The following is a 22,068-nucleotide window of genomic DNA, read 5'->3' on the forward strand; positions in this document are numbered from 1 at the left end:
GTCCATGAAGTCTAATATGGAACATTCAGGCACTCATTCCAGTTCTTGGACTTCTTTCTTCACTCTGCCTCATCTCTGCTCCCCCAGAAAAGTACAGAGCTTTTTAAATGGCTATAACTTCTTTGACCTCTAACCATTCTTCTTTCTCTGTCTTACTGCTGCTACTACCTCTTGACTTGCCTGTCTTCGCTCAGTGCATGATGGGAAAGGTATTAGGTTTACTGCTAATGAGGACATTCAGCCGGAAAAGGGTATGTTATACATTCTGCAGACATGAATCTAACGTGATCACTGACCCCTGTGAGCTAGAATGAGTTGCTTATAAAGGCACTGGCTGGACCTGTTGTCAAAAGTTCAAAAGCTCCATCCTAAGTCTCAGAGCTAGATGATATATAGCCTAGAAAGGGATTCTGTTTGCTGACCTCTGTCCTGTCCTGTCCTGTCCTGTCCTCAGGGCTTCCTTTCTCCCTACAATGAAAGGCTATAATGAGAGTAATCTAATTAGGTAACGTTTCTGCTTTGAAAGGAGCTAGTAGATCGGGACTAGAGAGCTGTTCTGCAGATTTGAATAATACAAAGGTTTTCCAGAGAAGTCAGCCTCCCTGGCTGGGGCATCCAGGAATCCTGGGTATGGTGGGAGGGAGCTTGATAAAGGAGGATCCACAATGTTCTATTAAAAGGCTGATAAGCCAGGTGCTAGTGGCTCATGCCTATAATCCTAGCTACTCAGGAGGCTGATATCTGAGGATCAAGGTTCTAAGCCAACCTGGACAAGAAAGTACTTGAGACTTTTCTCCAATTAACCAGCAAAAATCTGGAAGTGGAGCTGTGGCCCCAGTGGTAGAGTGCAGCCTTGATTGAAAAAGCTAAGGGACAGTACTCAGGCCCCGAGTTCAAGCCCCAGTTCCAGCGTAACCCCCCCTCCCCCAAACAAAAAGATATCATAAACCAGGGAACTGTGAGTTTGAAGCTAGTCTTGGCTACATAGGACGTTTAAGATCAGTCTGGGCTACATTGCAAGATCCTTTCTCAGAGAGAGAGACACACACAGACAGAGACACAGAGAGAGATCACAAGATGGACATAGCTTCCATATAGATACAGAATTTACAGCACTGACCTGCCCAATATCTGTGAATGAAAAGTTCTCCAGTCTAGTGGACAGGAGAGGTTTGAGGATCCTAAGAGATTCCTAGTGCAATTTTTTGAGAATGTTTCTGACATGCTATCAGCTTAATTTGTATTAAAATGCATAGCCTTATTCTTTATCTCCTCACTTTCCTTCTCCCATTGCTTACTTCCTCATAGTTTCTGTGGGTGATTGCTTCGTGCTTTAGAATTGACGGTGCGGGGAGGGGGTAGCTACCCAATCCCTCAGTTTTACCTGGAATAATTAGTTCTGAAATCCTGGAGTTTTGCAATGGGCCATCATCTGTCTGTCCTCAGGGTCTGGTGTGGATGATCCTATGGGAGAAGTCTCTATTCAGGTGGACTTGTTTACACACCCTGGTACTGGGGAACACAAGGTCACAGTGAAAGGTGAGTATTATGGACATATAGGTCTGAAATTTTCTTGTTTTTGGCCTCCTCAGCTGAAAGCAAGGGATACTCATCCTAGTCCTCCAGTTTAGCCTCCTCCAAGGGCAATATGACCTGGGGCTCAAGAACTTTGAATGTCTGGGTGGATCCCTCACTGTTTTCCCTTGTTTGGGCAGTGGTGGCTGCCAATGACCTCAAGTGGCAGACAGCGGGTATGTTCCGGCCTTTTGTGGAAGTGACCATGGTTGGCCCACACCAAAGTGATAAGAAGAGGAAGTTCACAACCAAGTCCAAAAGCAACAACTGGAGCCCCAAGTACAATGAAACATTTCACTTGTAAGTTATAGGGTGGGAGACCTGAAGGACTCTGGGTTGGATATGGGAGGTGCAGCTGAACAGTCTGAGAAAGGAGGGATGGGTTGGATGACAAACTGAGATGAAGTCAGTAGAAGATTTTCAGATCTGGCTTCCTGCCTTCTGTCCTGTGCTCACAGCCTCCTTGGAAATGAAGAGGGTCCAGAGGCCTATGAGTTGCAGATCTGTGTGAAGGATTACTGCTTTGCCCGAGAAGATCGTGTGATAGGGCTGGCAGTGATGCCCCTAAGGGATGTGGCAACTAAGGGCAGCTGTGCCTGCTGGTGTCCCTTGGGCAGGAAGATCCACATGGACGAGACAGGCATGACCATTCTTCGGATTCTATCTCAGAGGAGCAATGATGAGGTGGCCCGCGAATTTGTGAAACTTAAATCAGAGTCTCGATCCACAGAAGAGGGGAGTTGAACACTCCTGGCTTAGTGCCAACCAGGTGACACCAATTACACAAATCCAAGCCAATGGGAGTGGCCAGATTAGGGTCCTTGTGGACAAGAGGCTGACCCTTTCACTAAGAATATTAAGGAAAATTTGAGGATAGTAAGAGTATGGCTTTTCATTGAAAGGATCATAAATTCCTGACTACCAGGTATGTGGTGCTAGGAGCTGAGCTACAGAAGCTACCATGGGGAGAGGTTTTCCATAAAAACATAGGGACAGGGACTGGGGGTTTAGCCCAGCAGAAGGGCGCCTGCCCGGCGCGCGCAAGGCCCTGGGTTCGGTCCTCAGCCCTGGGGGAAAAAATAGGGACATACATTTCTGAGAGTGTCAGCTCTTCTTGGTAGTTACCTTTCCCACTCCACGCCCTGTCCCCCCCCACACACCTTCTACAAAACATGATTTATCCAGTTAGACACATTAGAACAAGTTTAGAGAGTTTAAGCTTGTGCCTGATTGGCTAGGTAGTTGGTTGAGCCTTACAGGTATTAATGGGCCCTGTAATCTATACTGGATAATGGCCAGAGTAAGGAGCAGACAGAGTAGAATTCAGCAGAACTGTTTCTGTCTTCAGTGAGAAACAAGGCCTTGAAAGTGAACAAAGTAGCTTCTAAAAAACAGCTGTGCTAATCCCTTCCCTCAGAGTATATCTGTTATTAGTTCAGTTTCACATGGTGCTTCAGAGCCCTGAGCAGAATATTTCTTTAATCTTAGGAACCTGGGGACATTTTCCCAGAGTTCTCATTCCTGTAGGGAGGAAAGTGACCACTTAGGACATGAGAGGGTATTCTTATATGTACAGACATTAGGGCTAGCTGAAGTATCCAGGAATATTTTCCTCTTGAGTAGGCCCTGAATAAAGCCAAAAATTGTGAAAGCCAGGCTAGGAAGTGTTTTCCTTGCCTATGGCCACTGCCTTCTGGCTATCCTCCTTGTAGAAAGAATCTAGCCTTTGGCCTTTCTCTCTGTCATGAGATCAGCTGCTATTCCCCTCTGATGCTCACTCACATAGAAGATACATGGACTCTGATACCTGTGTACAAGCTGGATGGAGGGTGGGGCTGGACATCCCTTGGAAGATTCAGACACAAACTCAGCTTGGATTACCAGGCCCTTGCTCAGAGATGTGACATGGTCCTTGGATTTCCTCAATAGCAGCATCCTGAATTTACTGAGGACTCAGCATTGTCCACAGCTGTACCTCCAAAACATGAAAGAAGAAACAAAGCCTTTTTGCTGTTTTTAATTATTGTATATGCTACTGTTACAAGAGATTATAGGATAGTCTGTAATAAATTATCTTATAGCAGTCTTTGGAATCTGGTAATTCTGTGAGCGTGTGGAAAGCCATAGAAATGACTGGCCTGTATAATGATAACCTTTGAATGGCTTCTGCAACTTCATACTCTCCCTCCTTGTCCCCACTCTCTACCAGCTAAGTGGTTAAATCTAAATTGGTTCTGAAAATCCACCAAGAAGAACAGCAGCTATTGGGCTAGGAGCTTGGCATTTACCTGAGAGCACCAATATGAAAAACAAAATCATGGGACCTACAGCATCCGCTTCCTGAAAAAGCTCCAGAAGAGAAGGAGACGATGTGAATCATAGAAAAGAAGCCTATTCCTCTTTTCTTTGTGGGACCATTAGGACCACAACCGGGGCTGTGAAAGAAGGCAGAGTTCTCTTGGGGAAAGGTGTTCTATTGGGGCCTGCAATAGATGGGACTGAAGGTCAGGCCTAGGAGTGCACACAGATTCTTTTCAGGGAAGACAGCTGCAGTAGAAATATTACTTTCAAGGGGGAGGAAGGTAAAAGTGATGCATCCTGACATAGGAATCAGAAAGAGCTGAACAAGAAATTTAGGTCTCACCTACTCAGCCTGCACTATCACCATCTGGGGCAGGAAACCAGCTCCATTTCCATGCCTTGCTAAATAAATCCTTACAGTTCAGTTGCCAAGTCATTTAAAAACTTCCTCCTCCTCTCTCCTCTCCTAAACTTCTCACCTTCTGTCATTTCTGCATCAAAATTACCCCTTGGACCCACTGTTTCTTCTCAGTCCCCACTACAAAAGTAGCTTTGAGTTCCACTCTTGCGGATTAGTGTAATAGTCTTCATCTGCTCTCTTCCACACTCCCTCTCCTTTTTTTTAATTAATAAGTTTTTTATTGTGAAAATACCGTACAGAGGGATTACAATTACATGAACAAGGTAATGAGTACATTTCTTATCAAGCATGTTGCCTCCTCCTTTGTTTTCCTTTACCATCTCTGCCCTCCCATCTCCTCCCCACTCCCTACTCCTCCCAGCCAAAGTTGTAAAGTTCTTTTTTTGACATAACATCTTGTACATCTCATTGTGTCAATGGGTCCACCTGTATCCTTATTTACTCCCTCTCCTTTTAAAGCTATTTGATCAAGCCGCGTACCAGTAGCTTAGGCCGATAAGCCTAGCTACTCAGGCAGCTGAGATGTAGGATTGCGGTTTGAAGCCAACCCAGGCAGATAAGTCCTTAAGAATCTTACCTCCAATAAACTACTCAGAAAAGGCTGAAGTGCTGTGGCTCAAGTGGTAGAGTGCTAGCCTTGCGCACAAAGACAGGTTCGGGCTCAAGGACAGGCCCAGGGCCCTGAGTCTAAGCCCAGGACCAACACACGAAAAAGTTTTATGATCACCCATTTCCTCTAGGCTGAAAATCCATTCTGCAACTATTGAAGCACTAGCTTTAAGTTCCCCAACACGTGCACCTGTACCACAGGTGCCTCGTGGCAGAATGTCTGAAAGCTCCATCCCCTGCTTAGTCTCTGACATCTCTGAGGCACCAATTTTGAGCCCCTCTGCACAACAGTCTACACTGCAATACTTGTGTATCTCCCCTCAACAGCCCGTGGTCTACCCAAGGCAGAGCATGAGTACTTCATCCCATGGTGATTTCTGAGGTTGATCAGCACTCAGACACTTCAAAGCCAGGCCAACAGCCGCTGGGGACCTAAGGAAGGCTTACTGGCCAAGAAGGGTGGGCACCGGGTGAGGGGGGCGTGGCTGGCTCGTGGGAAAGGGGGTGGGGTAGGGTTCTCTTAGGGCGGAAGCTGGGGCTCTGCAGCGCCTGCGCACAAAGGTGCGTTACGATGGAGGTCGCTGGGGTCGACGGCAGTGCAGCGACGGTGAGCAAGAAGCGCCCAAAGGGGGCGCCAGAGGAAAGGTTATCTCTTTCTCCCTTTATCCTTGGAGATTGTATGACTACTCCTTTTCTGTGTGTCCTTGTCTATCCTACTTCTTGAGAACTGTTTTCTCATTACTCCTCCAGATATTGCTCTTTCCCAGTACTCGAGTGTTTTTGTTTCCCAGACATTTGTAGACAAGATATATTTGCCCAGATGCCTAGTCTTGATGCGCAGAATAACTCCCAAAGGGCACACATTTGTCCAATCATCTTCATCTTAGATCACATGATGGTAAAGCTTCTCTGCCAGAAGTTCAGGCTCCAGAGTGTCAGGACCAGACCGTAAGCTGTGCCTAATCAGAATCAGTATACAGAAGTGTCTTTAATAGTGGACATAAGTGTGTTTAATCTACCTAGTCATTGTGAATATTCAGAATAACTTCTTAAATGATCCTCCTATACAGAAAGGCAGAGTTGAATAAGCAATATAAAATAGCAAGAATGGTAAAGCAGGAGTCAGGTATGAATACTGGTCTCAGCTCTTCCTCATAAAAGTTAGGAAACCTAGAACTTTTAGCTTCCAAGTTTCTTGTAGTTGTCACCTAGGAATAATAATTCCTGCCATGATAACATTAGAAGGATCAAACTGGCTCATATACATACAGGACTTTTGCAACTATACATTTACTCTACATGTGTAAGGAATTTTTTTTATTATAAATGACCCTGTGAGTTCTGATTAACTTTTTGTGGCGGTACTGGGGTTTGAACTAAGGACCTTGTGCTTGTTAGGCAAGTGCTTTACCATTTGAGTCACTTCTCCAACTCATTTTGCTTAAAAAAAGATTTGAGTCTTGTGGAGTTTTTGCTCAAAGCTAGCCTGGGCTAGTATCCTCCTATCTGTGGCCTTCCACGTAGCTAAGACCATAGGCACATACCACCAGTTTATTTGTTGAGATGGAGCTCTTACTAACATTTTGCGTAGGCTGCTCTCAAACCACAATCTTCCTGATCTCCACCTCCATCCACCTCCCACATAATTAGGATTACCATACCTGACTCTGATTAGCTTTTAAGGAATTTGTCTTGCTGATTCCCAGGTTTGAACAACAGATGCTTGTTGAACATTTACTATGTGTCTGGTGTTCATTTAGGCACAGTCTAGCATTGAATAAATGACAACCCTCATAAATTTGGGAGTGATCAGCATATTAATGGTTACTAAATATTCAGTGCAGTATAGCACAGTGAAGTAGTGGGATGAATCTTAATCCCAGATATAACTGTATAGTGGTGTGAGACCTTTTCTTTATGTGAACCTGAATCTCCACATCTGTAAAATAAGTACATTAAATAAGGCTTAGCCTCTAAGGTTCTTTCCAACTGAAATATATTTGTCCTCTGAATTCTAACTGCCAAAATTCTCTAATAATAAGCTCCTAAAGAATTTATTGCTCACTGGGATGACCTAACTCACAAAACTGAATAGTCATAGAACAACAAGGATAAGAGAGGGCTAATGCTACACTGGATTTAGCATAGCTGTGGTAACAACAGTGTTAAGCTGTAAGTAGTCATTATATAGAAACAATTTATGAAAGACCAGGAAAGATGGGAAGATTTGAGGTAGAGGAAGGGGAGGAAATGCTTGCAGATATTAGAAATTGAATGGAAGCCATAAAGAGAAGGAAATGTCTTTTATTATTTTTTCTCGTGTACTAGCAGAAAAACAGTATTCCAAAGGGTCCAACTGAAGAGAATTTTACCAAAGGGTAAAGAGGCCTGATCAATGTTTAAGAGATTAACAAGGAATGGTGAGACACAGGGACTAGCAACAGTGGCAACTCACTAGCACCTTAGTTCTGAAGAAGAAATGAAGGGAGGGGTTTCACCAAAGCCCAGCTAGAGCTACAACTCTGAAAGAGGGATTTCCAGACAGGAACTGTTGTCAGAAGTACTAAGCAACCACTGCAAAAACTGGGCAAGGCAGAGAGGAATAAATATCCTAAACTTTCTCTCTCCTCCTGCCCTCCAGTCTCCACAGAATTCTAGGGGCAAGAGTCTGGATGATGCAACCTGTAGAGGGCAGGTTCTGAGAACAGGGTAGAGGGAGTTGGGAATTGTAAGGAGAGGACAGCAAGCAGTATTTTCCTAGAAAAGGAAAAGTCACCACTATGGATGCTTTCCAAGAAATTCTTCCCTCTGTTCAAATGTAAAATCTGTCTCACTCTCCTTATCTAAGTATGCAGATGGTGATGCCTTTGTTCCTGACACATAACTATACATCTGCCAAGGGATTGATAATTAGAATACGCAAAGATTTCAGAAAGATAAACTCCAAAAAATAATAGTTCAATTCATAAACAGGAAATGATTTGAACAATTTTATTTTTAAAAGTATAATTGGCCAATAAACCCATGAAGAAGGGGCTAGGAATGTGGCTCAGTGGTAGAGTGCTTGCCTTGCATGCTTGAAGCCCTGGATTTGATTCCTCAGTGCCACATAAGCAGAAAAAGCCAGAAGTGGCACTGTGGCTCAAATGGTAGAGCACTAGCATAATTTCCACTACGGAAAGCAGTGTAGTCGTCCTGAAAAAGTAAAAATAGAACTGCATATTATTCTGCTATACCACTCGGGCATAAATCCAAAGAATGTAAGTATGCAATAGAAATACTTGCAGGCCCATGTTTATTACAGCATTATTCCCAGTAACTATGAAGCAGCCTAGATGCCTTATAACTGATGAATGGATGAAAATGTAGCATATATAAACAGTGCAGTATTGTTCAGCTATAAAGGTAAAGGAAAATGGATGGAACTGGAGATCATCATATTAAGCAAAGTAAACCAGGTTCAGAAGTATAAAAATCATGTTTTCTATCATGTAGCATCACACCATAAATACGTGTATACACATGTATATATCACACACACACACACACACACACACACACATATATATATATATATATATATATATATATATACGTGTGACTAATTGTGGGACTATTTGAGGAACAAGTGGAAGGAAAGGGAAAGAGAATGATAGGGATGAATAATACCAAAATACATTGTTTATATGCAAAAAGCACAAATTAACCCACTGAAAGCTGTTGAAAATAAAGGAGGACAGGGAAAAGAGAGAGAGCAATAAAGGCAACTGATCTGTACAATATATGCATATATGAAATACTGTGATGAAATCACTTTGTACAATAAGTACACACTAATAATAAAGTATCTTACACAGGCCTGATACACACTGGATACCAAATATGTATTAGTTCTTTTCTTAAATGCCTAAATGGCTGTTGCTCTAAATGCCTTTTCTAATCAAGGTTTCAAAGTCTGACTAAAAGTGAGTAAATGGAGAAAACAATGATGAAGTCAGAGCCTACAGGGTATTGAAGCCCCTTGTAATAGTTCTGGTTTTTAATGGGACTAAGCGTCTTACAAGTTTGGATCTCCAAAACAATTCAGTGTAGGATTCAGACTTGATTTGACTCTGATTGCTCCTGGGAATATTTTTTTTCTGCAAAAGGGGAGGTAAAATTACAATTATGGCAGCTATGGGGGAAACAGAGGCAGAAGGTCTCTATTTCAAAGCTAGCCTGGATACATAGTAAGATTCTGCCACAAAAACATAAACAGGTCCTGAGGATGCAGCTCTATAATAGAGAGTTTCCTAGCGCATTACAAGGCTCTGAGTTCAATGTCTGGTGTTGGAAAAAAAAAAAAAAACTGTAATGGAAGGTTAGGGAAATTACCAGAGAGAGAGGTTCCTAAACTCACTAAGCAAAGGTTTTTGTGAAAATTTTGTCTGGGCTGGGAAGGTGGTTCAGTGGTAGAGTGCTTGCCTTGCATGCCTGAGGCCCTGGGTTCGATTCCTCAGCACCACATAAGCAAAAAGAAAAAAAAGCCGGAAGTGGCACTGTGGCTCAAGTGGTAGAGTGCTAGCCTTGAGCTGAAGAGCTGAGGGACAGCGCCCAGGCCCTGAGTTCAGGCCCTATAACTGGACCAAAAAAAAAAAGAAAAGAAAATTTTGTCTATCAAATGTATTAAAAAGAGCAAGCTAGAGTTAAAATCGGGAAGGAAGAGTTTGGCTTATGTTCTGGTGTTGCTGTTTACATTCCTTTGTTGAGCCTAAGTTTTTAGGTAAATTTTGAACATTTCTGCTTCATGGTCAAAACAGGCAGTTGACATGCCTTTCTGTGTTTATATCTACTGCCTCATCTTGATTTATAGGAAAAAAATCTTTAAAAAATACTTTAGCTAGAAATAATAGAATATTGCTGTTATTTTTGTGAAGAAAATAAATTTTGTATAGTTTATTTCAATATAAATAAAATGTGAGTTTGGGTTGAAAACTACAAAGTTGAACTCGAGGTTATTACACAGTCTTTGGTTTTAACAGCTGATGGTATTCACACTTCAGTGTAATGCTTGAGTATTTTTTTTACAGGAAAGTGAGGGGAATGTTCTATTTAAAAGCTTGAGGCAGACAGGTAAGTGATTTAATTTTGAAACCTTATAAAACAAAATCATGCTATGATAATCGTGTTGGAAATGGTTTTTGAAAAGCTAAAGGTGAGAATATTCTAGTCTGTGAGTCTCTGGAGAGACATGAGATCCAACAGACTATCTCTGTTTATTGATTTATTGAGATAATTGACAAATCATGATTTAAAACTTCTCTCCTCTCTTTTTATGTTGGACACTGAGGTTAGAACTCAGAGCCTTATCTTTGCTCCACTTACTTAGCTAGTTCTCTACCATTTGAGTCATGCCTCCAGTGTGACTTTTTGCTGGTTATTTTAGAGAGAGAGTCTCAAAGACTTTTGTGCTCAAGCTGCCTTCAAACTGCCATCCTCTGGATCTCAGCTTCAACCGTAGCTAGGATTCACTGGTGTGAGTCACTGGTGCCTGGCTGAACCTTCTCTTCTCTTTATAGCTCTTGATTTTTTCAAGTGACAATGGTGACGGTGGTGATAATGGTTATTGCAGTACTAGGGTTTGAGCTTAGGAATTTGCTTGCCAGGCAGGTACTTCACTACTTAAACCATATTCAAAATCTTCTTGGCTTCTGTTATCTCTCCACTAGGATCTTGCTTTTTGTCTTGGGCTGATGTGGATCTCAATCCTCCTGTGTAGGCTTCCCATATGAGCGAGATGATAAGTGCATACTACCATGTTGAGATTTTTTCTGATTAGATGGGATCTCTCTCTCTCTCTCTCTCTCTCTCTCTCTCTCTCTCCCTACCTACCTACCTATTTCAATGTGCTGAGAATTGAGCCCAGAGCTTGTGCATGCTAAGCAAGTGTTCTACCATTTATTTAAGCTAAGTCTCCCGTTTTGTTTGTATAACTTTTCCCAGGCTGGCCTCCATCTCACCATCTCCTGCTTCTGCCAGTAGGTGAGATCATAGGCTATGATCCACCACTCTTCCTATCTAGGTTATTTATTTCTACCTCTTAATTCTCATGTCTAAATGAAAGAGCTTTAGTTTCTACAATTACTTTAAATACGCTAGTGCTATTCCTCAACTTCTCTTTGTGATATCTCTCCCTGTCTCTCTCTTCCTCTTCTCCCTTCTCTCTTCTTTCCTTCTTCCTCTCTCCCTTTCCCTTTTCTTCTCCCTCTCTCCTCCCTCTCTCTTTTCCCTTCTCCTTCTCTCTCTCCCTGTCTCTTTGCCAGTATTGGGTTTGAATTCAAAGCCTTGAGCTTTCTCTGCTTGCTTGCTTACACTGGTGGTACTCTACTACTTGAGTCATACCTCCAACCCACATTTTTGCTGACTATTTTGGAAACAGAGTCTCAAGGACATTTCTGAGACTTTCTGCTGGTTGGCTTTGAACCTTGATCCTTTGGATATAAGTATCCTAAATAGCTAGGATTACAGATATGAACTACTGGTGCCCAGATTCTTGTGTCTCTTGTATGACTCTAACATTCCTCAACATCCTTTTAAAAATCTGATGACTACTCTCTCAAATATTCAATTACAAAGGGAAAAGTAGAGTGTCTTGGAAACTCAAGTGATTTAGGTTTACATCACCAGGAATATGTATTAACAGCATGGATCCTCTGATATTGCACCTTGCAGACTAATTTCTTAGTTTATTAGTTGTTCTATGGTTATGTAAGGTATTAACATAAGGACATATGGCAAATCTGCTATTTTTGCTAAGCAGGCATTCTTCCACTTGAGCCACTCCACCAGCCCATCTGTGTTATTTTTGAAAATTTAAGTTTAAAATTACACCAAATAGGATTTTTTTTTTGCCAGTTCTGTAGCTTGAACTTAGGGCCTGAGCACTGTCCCTGAGCTTCTTTTTGCTCCAGGCTAGCACTCTACCACTTGAGTCACAGTGCCACTTCTGGCCTTTTCTGCTTATGTGTTGCTAAGAAATCGAACCCAGGGCTTTGTGCATGCTAGGCAAACACTCTACCACTAAGCCACATTCCCAGCCCCCAAATAGGATTATTTTTAAGGCAGTAGTAGGGTTTAAACTTAGAACCTTGTGCTTGCCAGCTAGGTATTCTACCACTTGAGCTACACTCTCAGTCCTGCACTGGTTATTTTTTGAGATAGAATCTCTATTCCTGCCTAGACACACACTTGGACCATGATCTGCTTTTAAGATTCCTTTTATAGCTCAGATGACAGGCACACAACACCACATCCAGCTTCTTCCATTAAAATGAAGTCTTAGGGCTGGAAAGGTGGCTCAGTGGTAGAGTGCTTGCCTTGCATACACAAGGCCCTGGGTTTGATTCCTCAGTACCACATAAGCAAAAAAAGCCAGAAGTGGTGCTGTAGCTCAAGTGGTAGAGCACTAGCCTTGAGCTGAAGAGTTAAAAGACAGTGCTCAGGCCCAGAGTTCAGGCCCCATGACCGCAACAAACAAACAAACAAACAAATAAAGTCTTAGCCGGGCGCTGGTAGCTCACACCTGTAATCCTAGCTACTCAGGAGGCTGAGATCTGAGGACTGCAGTTCAAAGCCAGCCCAGGCAGGAAAATCTTTGAGACTCCAATCTCCAATAAACCACCGGAAGTGGCGCTGTGGCCCAAGTGGTGGAGTGCTAGCCTTGAGCTGAAGAGCTGAGGGGCAGCAGTCAGGCCCAGAGTCCAAGCCCACGACTGACCAAAAGAGAAATCTTGAGGACTATTTTTTCCAAGCTGGTCTCAAGCTATGACCCTCCCAATCTCAATCTCCCATGTACTTAGATGACAAGTGCATGTCGCCACATCTAGCTATTGCTTGAGAAGGAGTCTTGTGTATTCCTGGGCTGACCTTGAACAAAATCTTCCTGGTCTCAGCCTCTCAGGTAACTAGGACTACAAACATAAGCTACAAGTTCCAAGGTTCAAAAGGAAACATATTTTAAAATGTAGTGACTTAAATAAGAACTATTCTTACAATGTAAGTTTTTAAAATTACTCTCATAGGGTAGAAAAATGTTTTCCTCAGTTGATATCATCATTTCTTTTTGTTACTATATGTTTTCTTTTGAACCTTGGAACTTGTAGCTTACCTAGTTACCTGAGAGGCCGAGGAATACTCATGAGACTCCTTCTCAAGCAAGAGCTAGGTGTAGTGACATGCATTTGCAGTATTTATTACAAATGTGTAAGTTGTAAAGAATAACAATGATACATGACAACAGTAGCTTGAAGTTCTTGCTATTCTCCATTCAGTCTTCTATCCTAAAAAATTTACTTTTCATCTCCTTATTTTTTTATAGATTTACCTTGATGTATCAAGTATTATCTCAATGATATACTTTGGCATGATCTTTAAATTTATGTAAATGGATAATACTATTTGTATTCTTTAGCAGTATTCTTAATCCCTAAATATACTCCTGAGAGTTATCGAGTATATGTAACTATAGTTACATACTACATTTTCAGCTAAGTAGCTTTCTTTTTTTTTTTTTTTTTTTTGGTCGGTTGTGGGGCCTGAAAGCTGGGCCTGGGCACTGTCCCTCAGCTCTTCAGCTGAAGGCTAGCACTCTACCACTTGAGCCTCAGCCCCACTTCCGGCTTTTTCTGCTTATGTGGTGCTGAGGAATCGAACCCAGGGCCTCATACATGTAAGGCAAGCACTCCACCACAGAGCCACCTTCCCAGCCCCAAGCTAAGTAGCTAGCTTTCTACTGTATGAACATACCACTAGTTACTTCTTTATTCTACTATTAGTACTCTTAATAGCTATTTGGTTGGTTTCTAGTTTTGCTGTTAGGAGCAGCTGCTTCACATATCCTTACATAGAACATATGAGTTTTGTAGCTGGGCATATTGCTTCACACTTACAATCCTTGAACTAAGGCCAGCCTGGGCTACATAGAGCATCCTAGGCCACAGTAACACACTATCTCAAAAAAATTTTACTGGTGTGTAAACCTAAAACTGGACTTGATGAGCTATAGGGTAAGTGCTTCATCAACTTTATTAAATAAGGCCAATTATTTTCCAGAGTTACTGGCCAACTTTCAACCAGTACAAAATATTATGAGTTATTTTTTAACTGATATGGTGTGTATTTTAAAATGTATTTCTATTGATTGATCAACTATTTGCACTAAGCACTTTGGCAGGAATTTCATATATTAGTTAATTTTAATTCTTTCACCATTTTTTTTGGGTGAATTATGGGGCTTGAACTTGGCCTTGGCACTGTCCTTGAGCTCTTTTGCTCAGGGCTAGTGTTCTATCACTTTGAGCCACAGTGAGTCTCAGGAAAGTCTTGTGGACTTTTCTGCTCAGGCTGGCTTCGAACGGTGATCCTCAGATCTCAGCCTCCTGAGTAACTAGGATTACAGGCATGAACCACTGGTGCCTGGCTTCCTTTCACCACTCTTTTACCTCAGCCTTATAATGGGAATTAATGTTGTACTTGTTTGTGTGTGTGTGTGTGTGTGTGTGTGTGTGTTTGCCAGTCAAGGGGCTTGAACTCTGGGCCTAGGCACTGTCCCTCAGCTCTTTGACTCAAGGCTGGCACTTTACCATTTGAGCCACATCGCCACTTCCAGCTTTTTCTATTTATGTAGTGCTGAGGAATCGATACCAGGGCCTCATGCATGCAAGGCATGCATGCAAGGCACTGAGCCACCTTCCCAGCCCCTGTACTTGGTTTTTAATATATAATAACTCCCAAATTTCTGTCTGACAAATGTATTCCTTAATTGATTTCTTTATTTTGTACCTAGCTAATATGTTTTGTTTTTTTAATTTGTTTTTTGTTTCAGTCAGGATCTTACAATGTCCCCTAGGTTAATCTTGAACTCCCTATCCTCCTGCCTTAGCTTTCCAAGTGGTGGGATAATAGGCCTGTGCCATCATGCCTAGATAATTTTTTAAATTCATATTCTAGAAGAAATTTGAGGCAGGAAATTGTTAATAACTTGCCCAGCTCATATTGTCATTAAATTAGAAGCAAATCATAAAATAACACCCAATTCTCTGGCTGCTAATCCACTTTTTGCTTCATCTCTTATCATTTACCTCCCACATCTCATTTTTTCCTCTCTTCCCTCGGGTTCTTTCACTCTTCCTTTGAGTTTAACAGCTTAATATCTTCCCTGGTTGGATCCATTCCTGGTTCCAGCTGAGCAATCATTACTCAGGACCCTCCTGGCAAAGTACTCTATAACCATGTTACATTTCAAGCTGTGCTAATGGAGGGATTTGGCCAGCTACCCTTTCAAAGCTGTGGATGGCCCTGCAGGGGTTGGAGAGCATCCAAAAATTCAGGCCATCCTATTCTTGACTCTTTTTTCAGTACCAGTAGGAGTTCCAAGCCTACTGTGGATATGGACTGGGTGCCTAGAAAATGGGGGCATCAGAACTACTAACAATGATCATGGAAACAGATTCTATTGACTCCTGAGGTTGTAGTAAAAAAAATAAAAGCCTACAAGCACAAAAATGAGTTTTATTTGGCTTGCAGGATATTCAACTTTCTTCTTAAAAAATCTGAATACTCATATAGGAAACATGTGTTCACCAATTTCTCATCAAAAACTTCATTTCCTATCATTTTCTAACTAGCTTTATAGTTATCATCACCCAATTTTTCTAGTCTTAGCTCACCAAACTTGGGATTATAGGAAATACAAGAAATGATAGAAAAGACATTTAAGTTCTGGAGCATAAATCAAGTGACAGAGCACCTCTACTGGATGTAAGGACCTGAGTTCAAACCCTGGTATTACCAGTCTCTCTCTCTCTCCCTCTCTCTCTCTCCCTCTCTCTCTCTCTCTCTCTCGCTCTCTCGCTCTCTCTCTCTCTCACATACACACACACACACACAATTTGTTTGCATTTCTGAGTTGGGTTAAGGATCGTGTACTAATAAGCTTTGTTACTATGACAGATGCTTAACAATTTCAATGAGGAAGGTTACTTTGGTTCATGGTCTCAGAGGATTCAGTCTACAGTTCCTTGGCTCCATGCATGTAGGTAGAAAATAAGGTGGTGGGAGCAAGTGGTGAAGGAGGATCTTCAGCTCATGGTGAAACAATGAGCAAGGAAGGGACTGGGGATTGTTCATCATCTTCAGAGGCTGATGTTGTCCTCAGCAACCTTCTTCCTCTAAATAGGTATATTTCCTAAACTTCCCAGAACCTCTCAAAATATCACCACTAACTGGAAACCAAGCATTCAATGCATGAGTTTATAGGGGACATTGCATATTCAAAGCATAACAGACAGACAAAAAGGAAAAAAAGAAAAAGACTTGTTTGCATGGCAGACTCACCGGAAGTGACAAAATACAATTTTCAAAGGGTTAAAAACATGATTTTCACATGAAAAACACAGGTATCAAAAAGTTTTATTTGGGGCTGGGAAGGTGGCTCAATGGTAGGATGCTTGCCTTGCATGCATGAGGCTCTGGGTTCGATTCCTTAGCACCACATAAGCAGAAAAAAGCCGGAAGTGGCACTGTAGCTCAAGTGGTAGAGCACTAGCCTTGAGCTGAAGAGCTGAGGGACAGCGCCCAGGTCCAGAGTTCAGGCCCCATGACTGACAAAAACAAAACAAAAAAAAACACACAAAAAAAGTTTTATTTAATTAACTTAGGAGCTAAGAAGATATTAGGAACAGTTCAAATGAAAATTTAGGAGTGTTTGCAGTCAATAAAGAAATGTTGAGATTTCCCAATTATGTATATGAAACTAATATCCTAAAATATAATAAGTCATAAACTTTGAAGTTATCTTTTCCATCAGACATAAAATATTCTTTTTTCTTTTTGTCAGTTGTGGGGCTTGAACTCTGGGCCTGAGCACTGTCCTTAAACTCTTCAGCTCAAGGTGAGCGCTCTACCACTTGAGCCATAGCACCACTTCTGGTTTTCTGGTGGTTTATTGGAGATAAGAGTCTCATGGACTTTCCTGCCCTGCTTGGCTTTGAACTGTGATCCTCCAGATCTCAGCCTCCTGAGTGGTTAGGATTACAGGCGTGAGCCACCCGTGCCTGGCCAGACATAAAATATCTTTACTAGATTAAAATGTACTGTTAATCTCTACCTTACAGAGTTATACAATAGTCAATTCAAAAATAACCAAAGGTGTAAACCTAGAATTACATTAAAAGACTACCTAGTAATATCTTTTATCTACTCGTAAATTTCAGGTCATCAACTTGATTGCCAGAAAGTGAAATCTGTTTTTCAAGTTTTGGAAACATCTTTATTATGAGATTAAATGAAGTAAATTCTAAAATATAGCATATGTGGATTAGGAATAGATTATTTCAGATTTCAGAGGTCAAGTTCCATGTTTCTTTTTATCTTTTCTTTTTTGGTATAAGAGCTTGCACACAGGGCATTGCACTTGCTAGGCAAGCATTTTATCACTGAGCTACATCCCAGCCCCAAGTTTTTTAAGCATATACTTAAAACAGTATCAACATGAGAAATTCCAAATCTTTTTATTTCCTTTACAGTAATTCCATGGAATTATAGTTGGAACTACCCTTCAATGTCTGTATTTGAAAGCCAAACTGAAAACAAACAAGATGGAGTTGGTAGGTGGACTCTTACTATTGCTTCTAAAAAGTGTGTGAGTGCATGCATGTGTGTGTGTGCTTGCTCACACACACATGTTCCTGTGAATATGACAGATAAGTAGACTGATCATCCTGCCAATCAAACTACCAGCCTATCAGTCTAGCACTGGTCTTTCACACCTATAATCCTAGCTACTTGGGAGGCTGACATTGAACTGCTGTTTGTGGTCTCTCTTTATTCCCTATTACCTCATTGGTCAGGTTTTCATCATTTTAAGTATATCAACTTATAGCAATCTTTTAAGTGGTTCTTTTTTTTGGGGGGGGGAGGGGTCCGGTCGTGGGGCCTGAACTCTGGGCCTGGGCACTGTCCCTCAGCTCTTCAGCTCAAGGCTAGTGCTCTACCACTTGAGCCACAGCGCCACTTCTGGCTTTTTTTTTTCTTTTTGCTTATGTGGTGCTGAGGAATCGAACTCAGGGCCTCATGCATGCAAGGCAAGCGCTCTGCCACTGAGCCATCTTTCCAGCCCTTAAGTGGTTCTTATATCTACAGTTTGTTCCATTGTAAATTTATCATAGTCTTTCTGAAATTCCATTGTTATCACATTTTTGCCTCCTTAATGTATTTCTAGGATTCCTTGTCAACTGCTAGATAAAATATAAGATCATTAGTCTGATATTACTCACCTGACTTGATAATCTTGTTTCTGACCTCTGTCAGATTTCCCCCCTGCTGTGCTATGTATACAACTTGTCTCAGTGCCAGACATTATGTTTTTCATATCTCTATACCAATCCCCTACATTTCTAATTATCCTATTTCTATCTTTATGGATAAGTAGGAGTCCTTCACCAACAATTAATTCCCTAAATTCTTAAATTCTAATACTGCAGCCAGGCGCCCCTGGCTCACGCCTGTAATCCTAGCTATTCTGGAGGCTGAGATCTGAGGATTGCTGTTCCAAGCCAGGTTGGGCAGGAATGTCCGTGAGACTCTTATCTCCAATTAACCACCAGAATACCAGAAGTGGTGCTGTGACTCAAGTGGTAAAGCCTTGAGCTGAAGAGCTCTGGGACAGTGCCCAGGCCCAGAGTTCAAGACCCATGACTGACAAAAAGAAAAAATAAAAGTCCTACAATGCTTAGCTTCTGTGGCTTAAAGCAAAAAACCCTAACTGCATTGAGATACAATTCACATGCCACAAAATTCACTTATACATAGCTCAGTGAATTTTAATATGTTCACAGAGCTGTGCAACTTTTCCATAATTTATCTTTAGAACCTTATCATCACTCCCATCTCCAATAGCAATCACTCCAAATTCCTATTTTTACTCAGCCCTAGCAATCACAAACTCATTTTGTATTTCTATGGAATTGCCAATTCTGGACTTTGATAAACACATAGAATCCTATAGAGTAAAAGGATATATTCTGCAGAGTTTACAAAACTATTTTTTTCCATTTTCCCTCCCTCCCCCTTACCATCTATATATTTCTATAAATATCATTATTGTCTCCACCAACATGACAACACAATAGTAATTATTATCTATTATTGAGAGACAGTTGAATAATGCAAAAAGTAATAATGCAAAAGGGTAAGACAGACCTGCATGTTCTGGCATGGAAAGATTTCTAATACATAGTGTGAAAAGAAAAAAAACAACATGTGATAAGATATATACATAAGATTTATACACAAACACACACATATTAGTGTATATGACTCTGGAAAGGAAGAACTTAAAGGATATATGGCAATCTGTTAACAGTGGTTTCTGTGAGAGAAAGGAGTAAAAGTCTATTTATACATTACTTTAAGTAATTTTTTAAATCACTAAGAAAATAGTATTAGCATAAAAGGAAAAAGGGTTGGACAAACTAAAAGGAAAGGAGGATAGGAAGGGGAAAAAAAGAAAAGGGAGAAAGGCATATATATTGAAATATATGGAGCAAAAAGTGGTATTAGGGCCTTAAAATAGAAGGCTCTCAGAACTTTCAAATAAACACACAAAAAATAGTCATTTAGGTTCTACAGCTCTGTGAAATTATGAAAACTCACTGAAACATACATTTTGTTTTATTGTTGTTCAGATTCTAAGGCTTGAACTCAGGGCTTGGGCACTGTCCCAAGCTGTCATTTTGCTCAAGGCTAGTGTTCTACCACTTGAGCCACAGCTCTATTTCCAGCATTTAGTTGACTAATTAGAGATAAGGGTCTTATGAACTTTCCTGTCCAGGCTGGCTTCAAACAGCAATCCTTAGATCTCAGCCTCCTGAGTAGCTACGATTACAGGTGAGAGCCATCAGGTCAAGGTGAAATATACATTTTAAATAGGTGGGTTGTATGCTATATAAGTTGTATTTCAACATGTGATTAAAAAACAGACATTAAAGTTTCTGGAACTAGTTTCTAGAATTATGTTATTTTAGAAAACTTAAACCAAAGGCTGGGAAGGTGGCTCAGTGGTACAGTGCTTGCCTTGCATGCCTGAGGCCCTGGGTTCGATTCCTCAGCATCACATAAGCAAAAAGAAAAAAAGCCGGAAGTGGCGCTGTGGTTCAAGTGGTAAAGCGCTAGCCTTGAGCTGAAGAGCTGAGGGACAGCGCCCAGGCCCAGAGTTCAGGCCCCACGACTGGACCAAAAAAAAAAAAGAAAACTTAAACCAACCTGGACACCAGTGTCAGCATGTCCTGAGTTATGCCACCCAAACCAGTTTTTTTAATGGGGCCCTGTTAATTAAGTCGATTTTTTTTTTTTTGCTTTGTGACTTTTCATTTGCTTTAGGACCTGATCTTTTAACAATTATAGTCTAGTTCTTCTTGAACTTGGACATAAGAATCAATGAGGTTCTAGGCATAGTGGGACAAAGACAGGATAGTGGAGATAGGAGAGCTGGACAACTCAAGGACTGTCATGACTTAAGTCAACTTTCTCTTCAGACCCTTTTGACACTGCACTGTACATACACTCTCAGCCATGTTGGACATCTTCATTGTAACTCTATAATTATATGAATCTTCCCATAGGTAGGAAGGTGATTATCTTCCACTGGAGAAGTTTGCACAGGACCTGACCTCAATTCAGTAGAACCCATGTTATATATAAAGCATCTTTCACTTCAACAAATCTTTATTAAATCCAGGACCTTAAACAGTAGGATAGAGAAATGTTTAAAGAAGCAGAAAAATAATAATCTGAGAATGTTGTTGCATGGCTGTAATCTCAGCACCTAGGGTGAACAGCTACCCTGAACTACATAGAAAGACTTGTCTTAAGGGGAAAGGGGGTGGGGGGAGGGTGGGCCTGCCTGCCTGCCTTCCTTCCTTCCTTCCATCCTTCCTTCCTTCCTGTTTCACAATAGAATAACCAAATCCTCAGAGGCTGAGGATTGTGATTAAACGCCAGCCCACATAGGAAATCCCATGATACTCTTACTTCCATTTAAGTACCAAAAAAGAGAGAAATGGAGCTGTGGCACTAACCCTGAGCAAAAAAATAACCAGATATTTATTTCAAAGGAAAAACTTTTGAAGTAAGAAATAATGGGGAACACTTAGTCACTCTAGTCTTTTGTCAGAGTATTTATAAGTGCAGAGGATTATGAGTTAATCTTTATTACATAATATGACAATAATATTCATGGATATGACTGGCTACTTTCTTTTCTTAAACTTGTCTTTTTTTCTCTCTTACATGTTTAGTTTCTTTTTTTAGATGATTATAAAAAGCGAAGCTTTAACCACCTTTTTCAACATTCCTGCTTTTGCTGTAACCTGACTTATTTTTTACTTCAGCAAAAATGATTTCCATTTTTCCCCATTTAGTGTATTCAGCTATATGTTTGTCATATATGACCTTTATTATGTTGAGGTACATTCTTTCTATTCTTAGTTTGTTCAGATGTTTTATTTAAAAAAACATATTGAATTTTGTCAAAGACTTTTTCAGATGACCATGTAATTTTTGCTCTGTCCTGTATTACATTTGATTTATGTATTTTGAAACCATCCTTGAATTCCTGGAATAAAGTCAACTTACAGTATATGATCTTTTAAATGTGTGATTGAATTCAATTTTAATATGTTTGGAAAAATATTTTGAGAACTTTTGTATCTATGTTTATCAAAGAGATTAGCTTGTAATTTTTTTGTTGTTGTGTTTTTGTCTGTTATTGGTATGTTATAAGTACTCTTGAGGTATTCATTAATGAAGTACTTATTCCTTCCAGAAAGTTGTAATACTTGAGGAGTTCCTTTATCTACACTGATTATTTAAATAAAGAGAAAAGAAACATTTTCAAAGAGATTTTTTCAGTAAGAAAGTATGATAAACTAATAAAGTCTTCACTGGCAGCTAACATCCAGGCTGACTGAAGAGGAACATCTTTCTTGTTATTCCTCTCTTTTCCTTTCAAAAGGGCGATTTCTACAGGCCAACAACAGAGAACTCAACACTCTTTATGGATATCCTGTGAGTATCCTACATGTAGCTATTTTAGAAGGGTGGTAATATTTTCCTATGACATTCCC

General features: G+C 40.7%; 2 protein-coding genes across 3 annotated transcripts in view; both read left to right on the top strand.

The window, feature by feature from the left end:
* Positions 1-3,661, top strand: part of Unc13b (unc-13 homolog B (C. elegans)) — a 180,285-nt gene extending 176,624 nt beyond the window's left edge. For both annotated transcript variants that reach the window (XM_013026666.1, XM_013026665.1), the window contains 3 exons: positions 1,447-1,539; positions 1,716-1,875; positions 2,034-3,661. In XM_013026666.1, coding sequence (XP_012882120.1) covers positions 1,447-1,539; positions 1,716-1,875; positions 2,034-2,319 — 539 coding nt within the window. In that variant the 3' untranslated portion in view covers positions 2,320-3,661. The remainder of the gene's footprint in view (positions 1-1,446; positions 1,540-1,715; positions 1,876-2,033) is intronic.
* A 1,816-nt stretch (positions 3,662-5,477) lies between these two features.
* The window catches only part of LOC105993341 (phospholipid-transporting ATPase FetA-like), a 72,030-nt gene continuing 55,439 nt past the window's right edge, over positions 5,478-22,068 (top strand). The window contains exons 1-4 of the mRNA XM_013026575.1: positions 5,478-5,583; positions 5,674-5,854; positions 5,977-6,032; positions 21,957-22,009. Of these exons, the coding sequence (XP_012882029.1) occupies positions 5,478-5,583; positions 5,674-5,854; positions 5,977-6,032; positions 21,957-22,009 (396 nt within the window). The remainder of the gene's footprint in view (positions 5,584-5,673; positions 5,855-5,976; positions 6,033-21,956; positions 22,010-22,068) is intronic.

This window comes from Dipodomys ordii, unplaced genomic scaffold, assembly GCF_000151885.1.
Source record: "Dipodomys ordii isolate 6190 unplaced genomic scaffold, Dord_2.0 Scaffold95, whole genome shotgun sequence".
Taxonomy (NCBI): Eukaryota; Metazoa; Chordata; class Mammalia; order Rodentia; family Heteromyidae; genus Dipodomys; species Dipodomys ordii.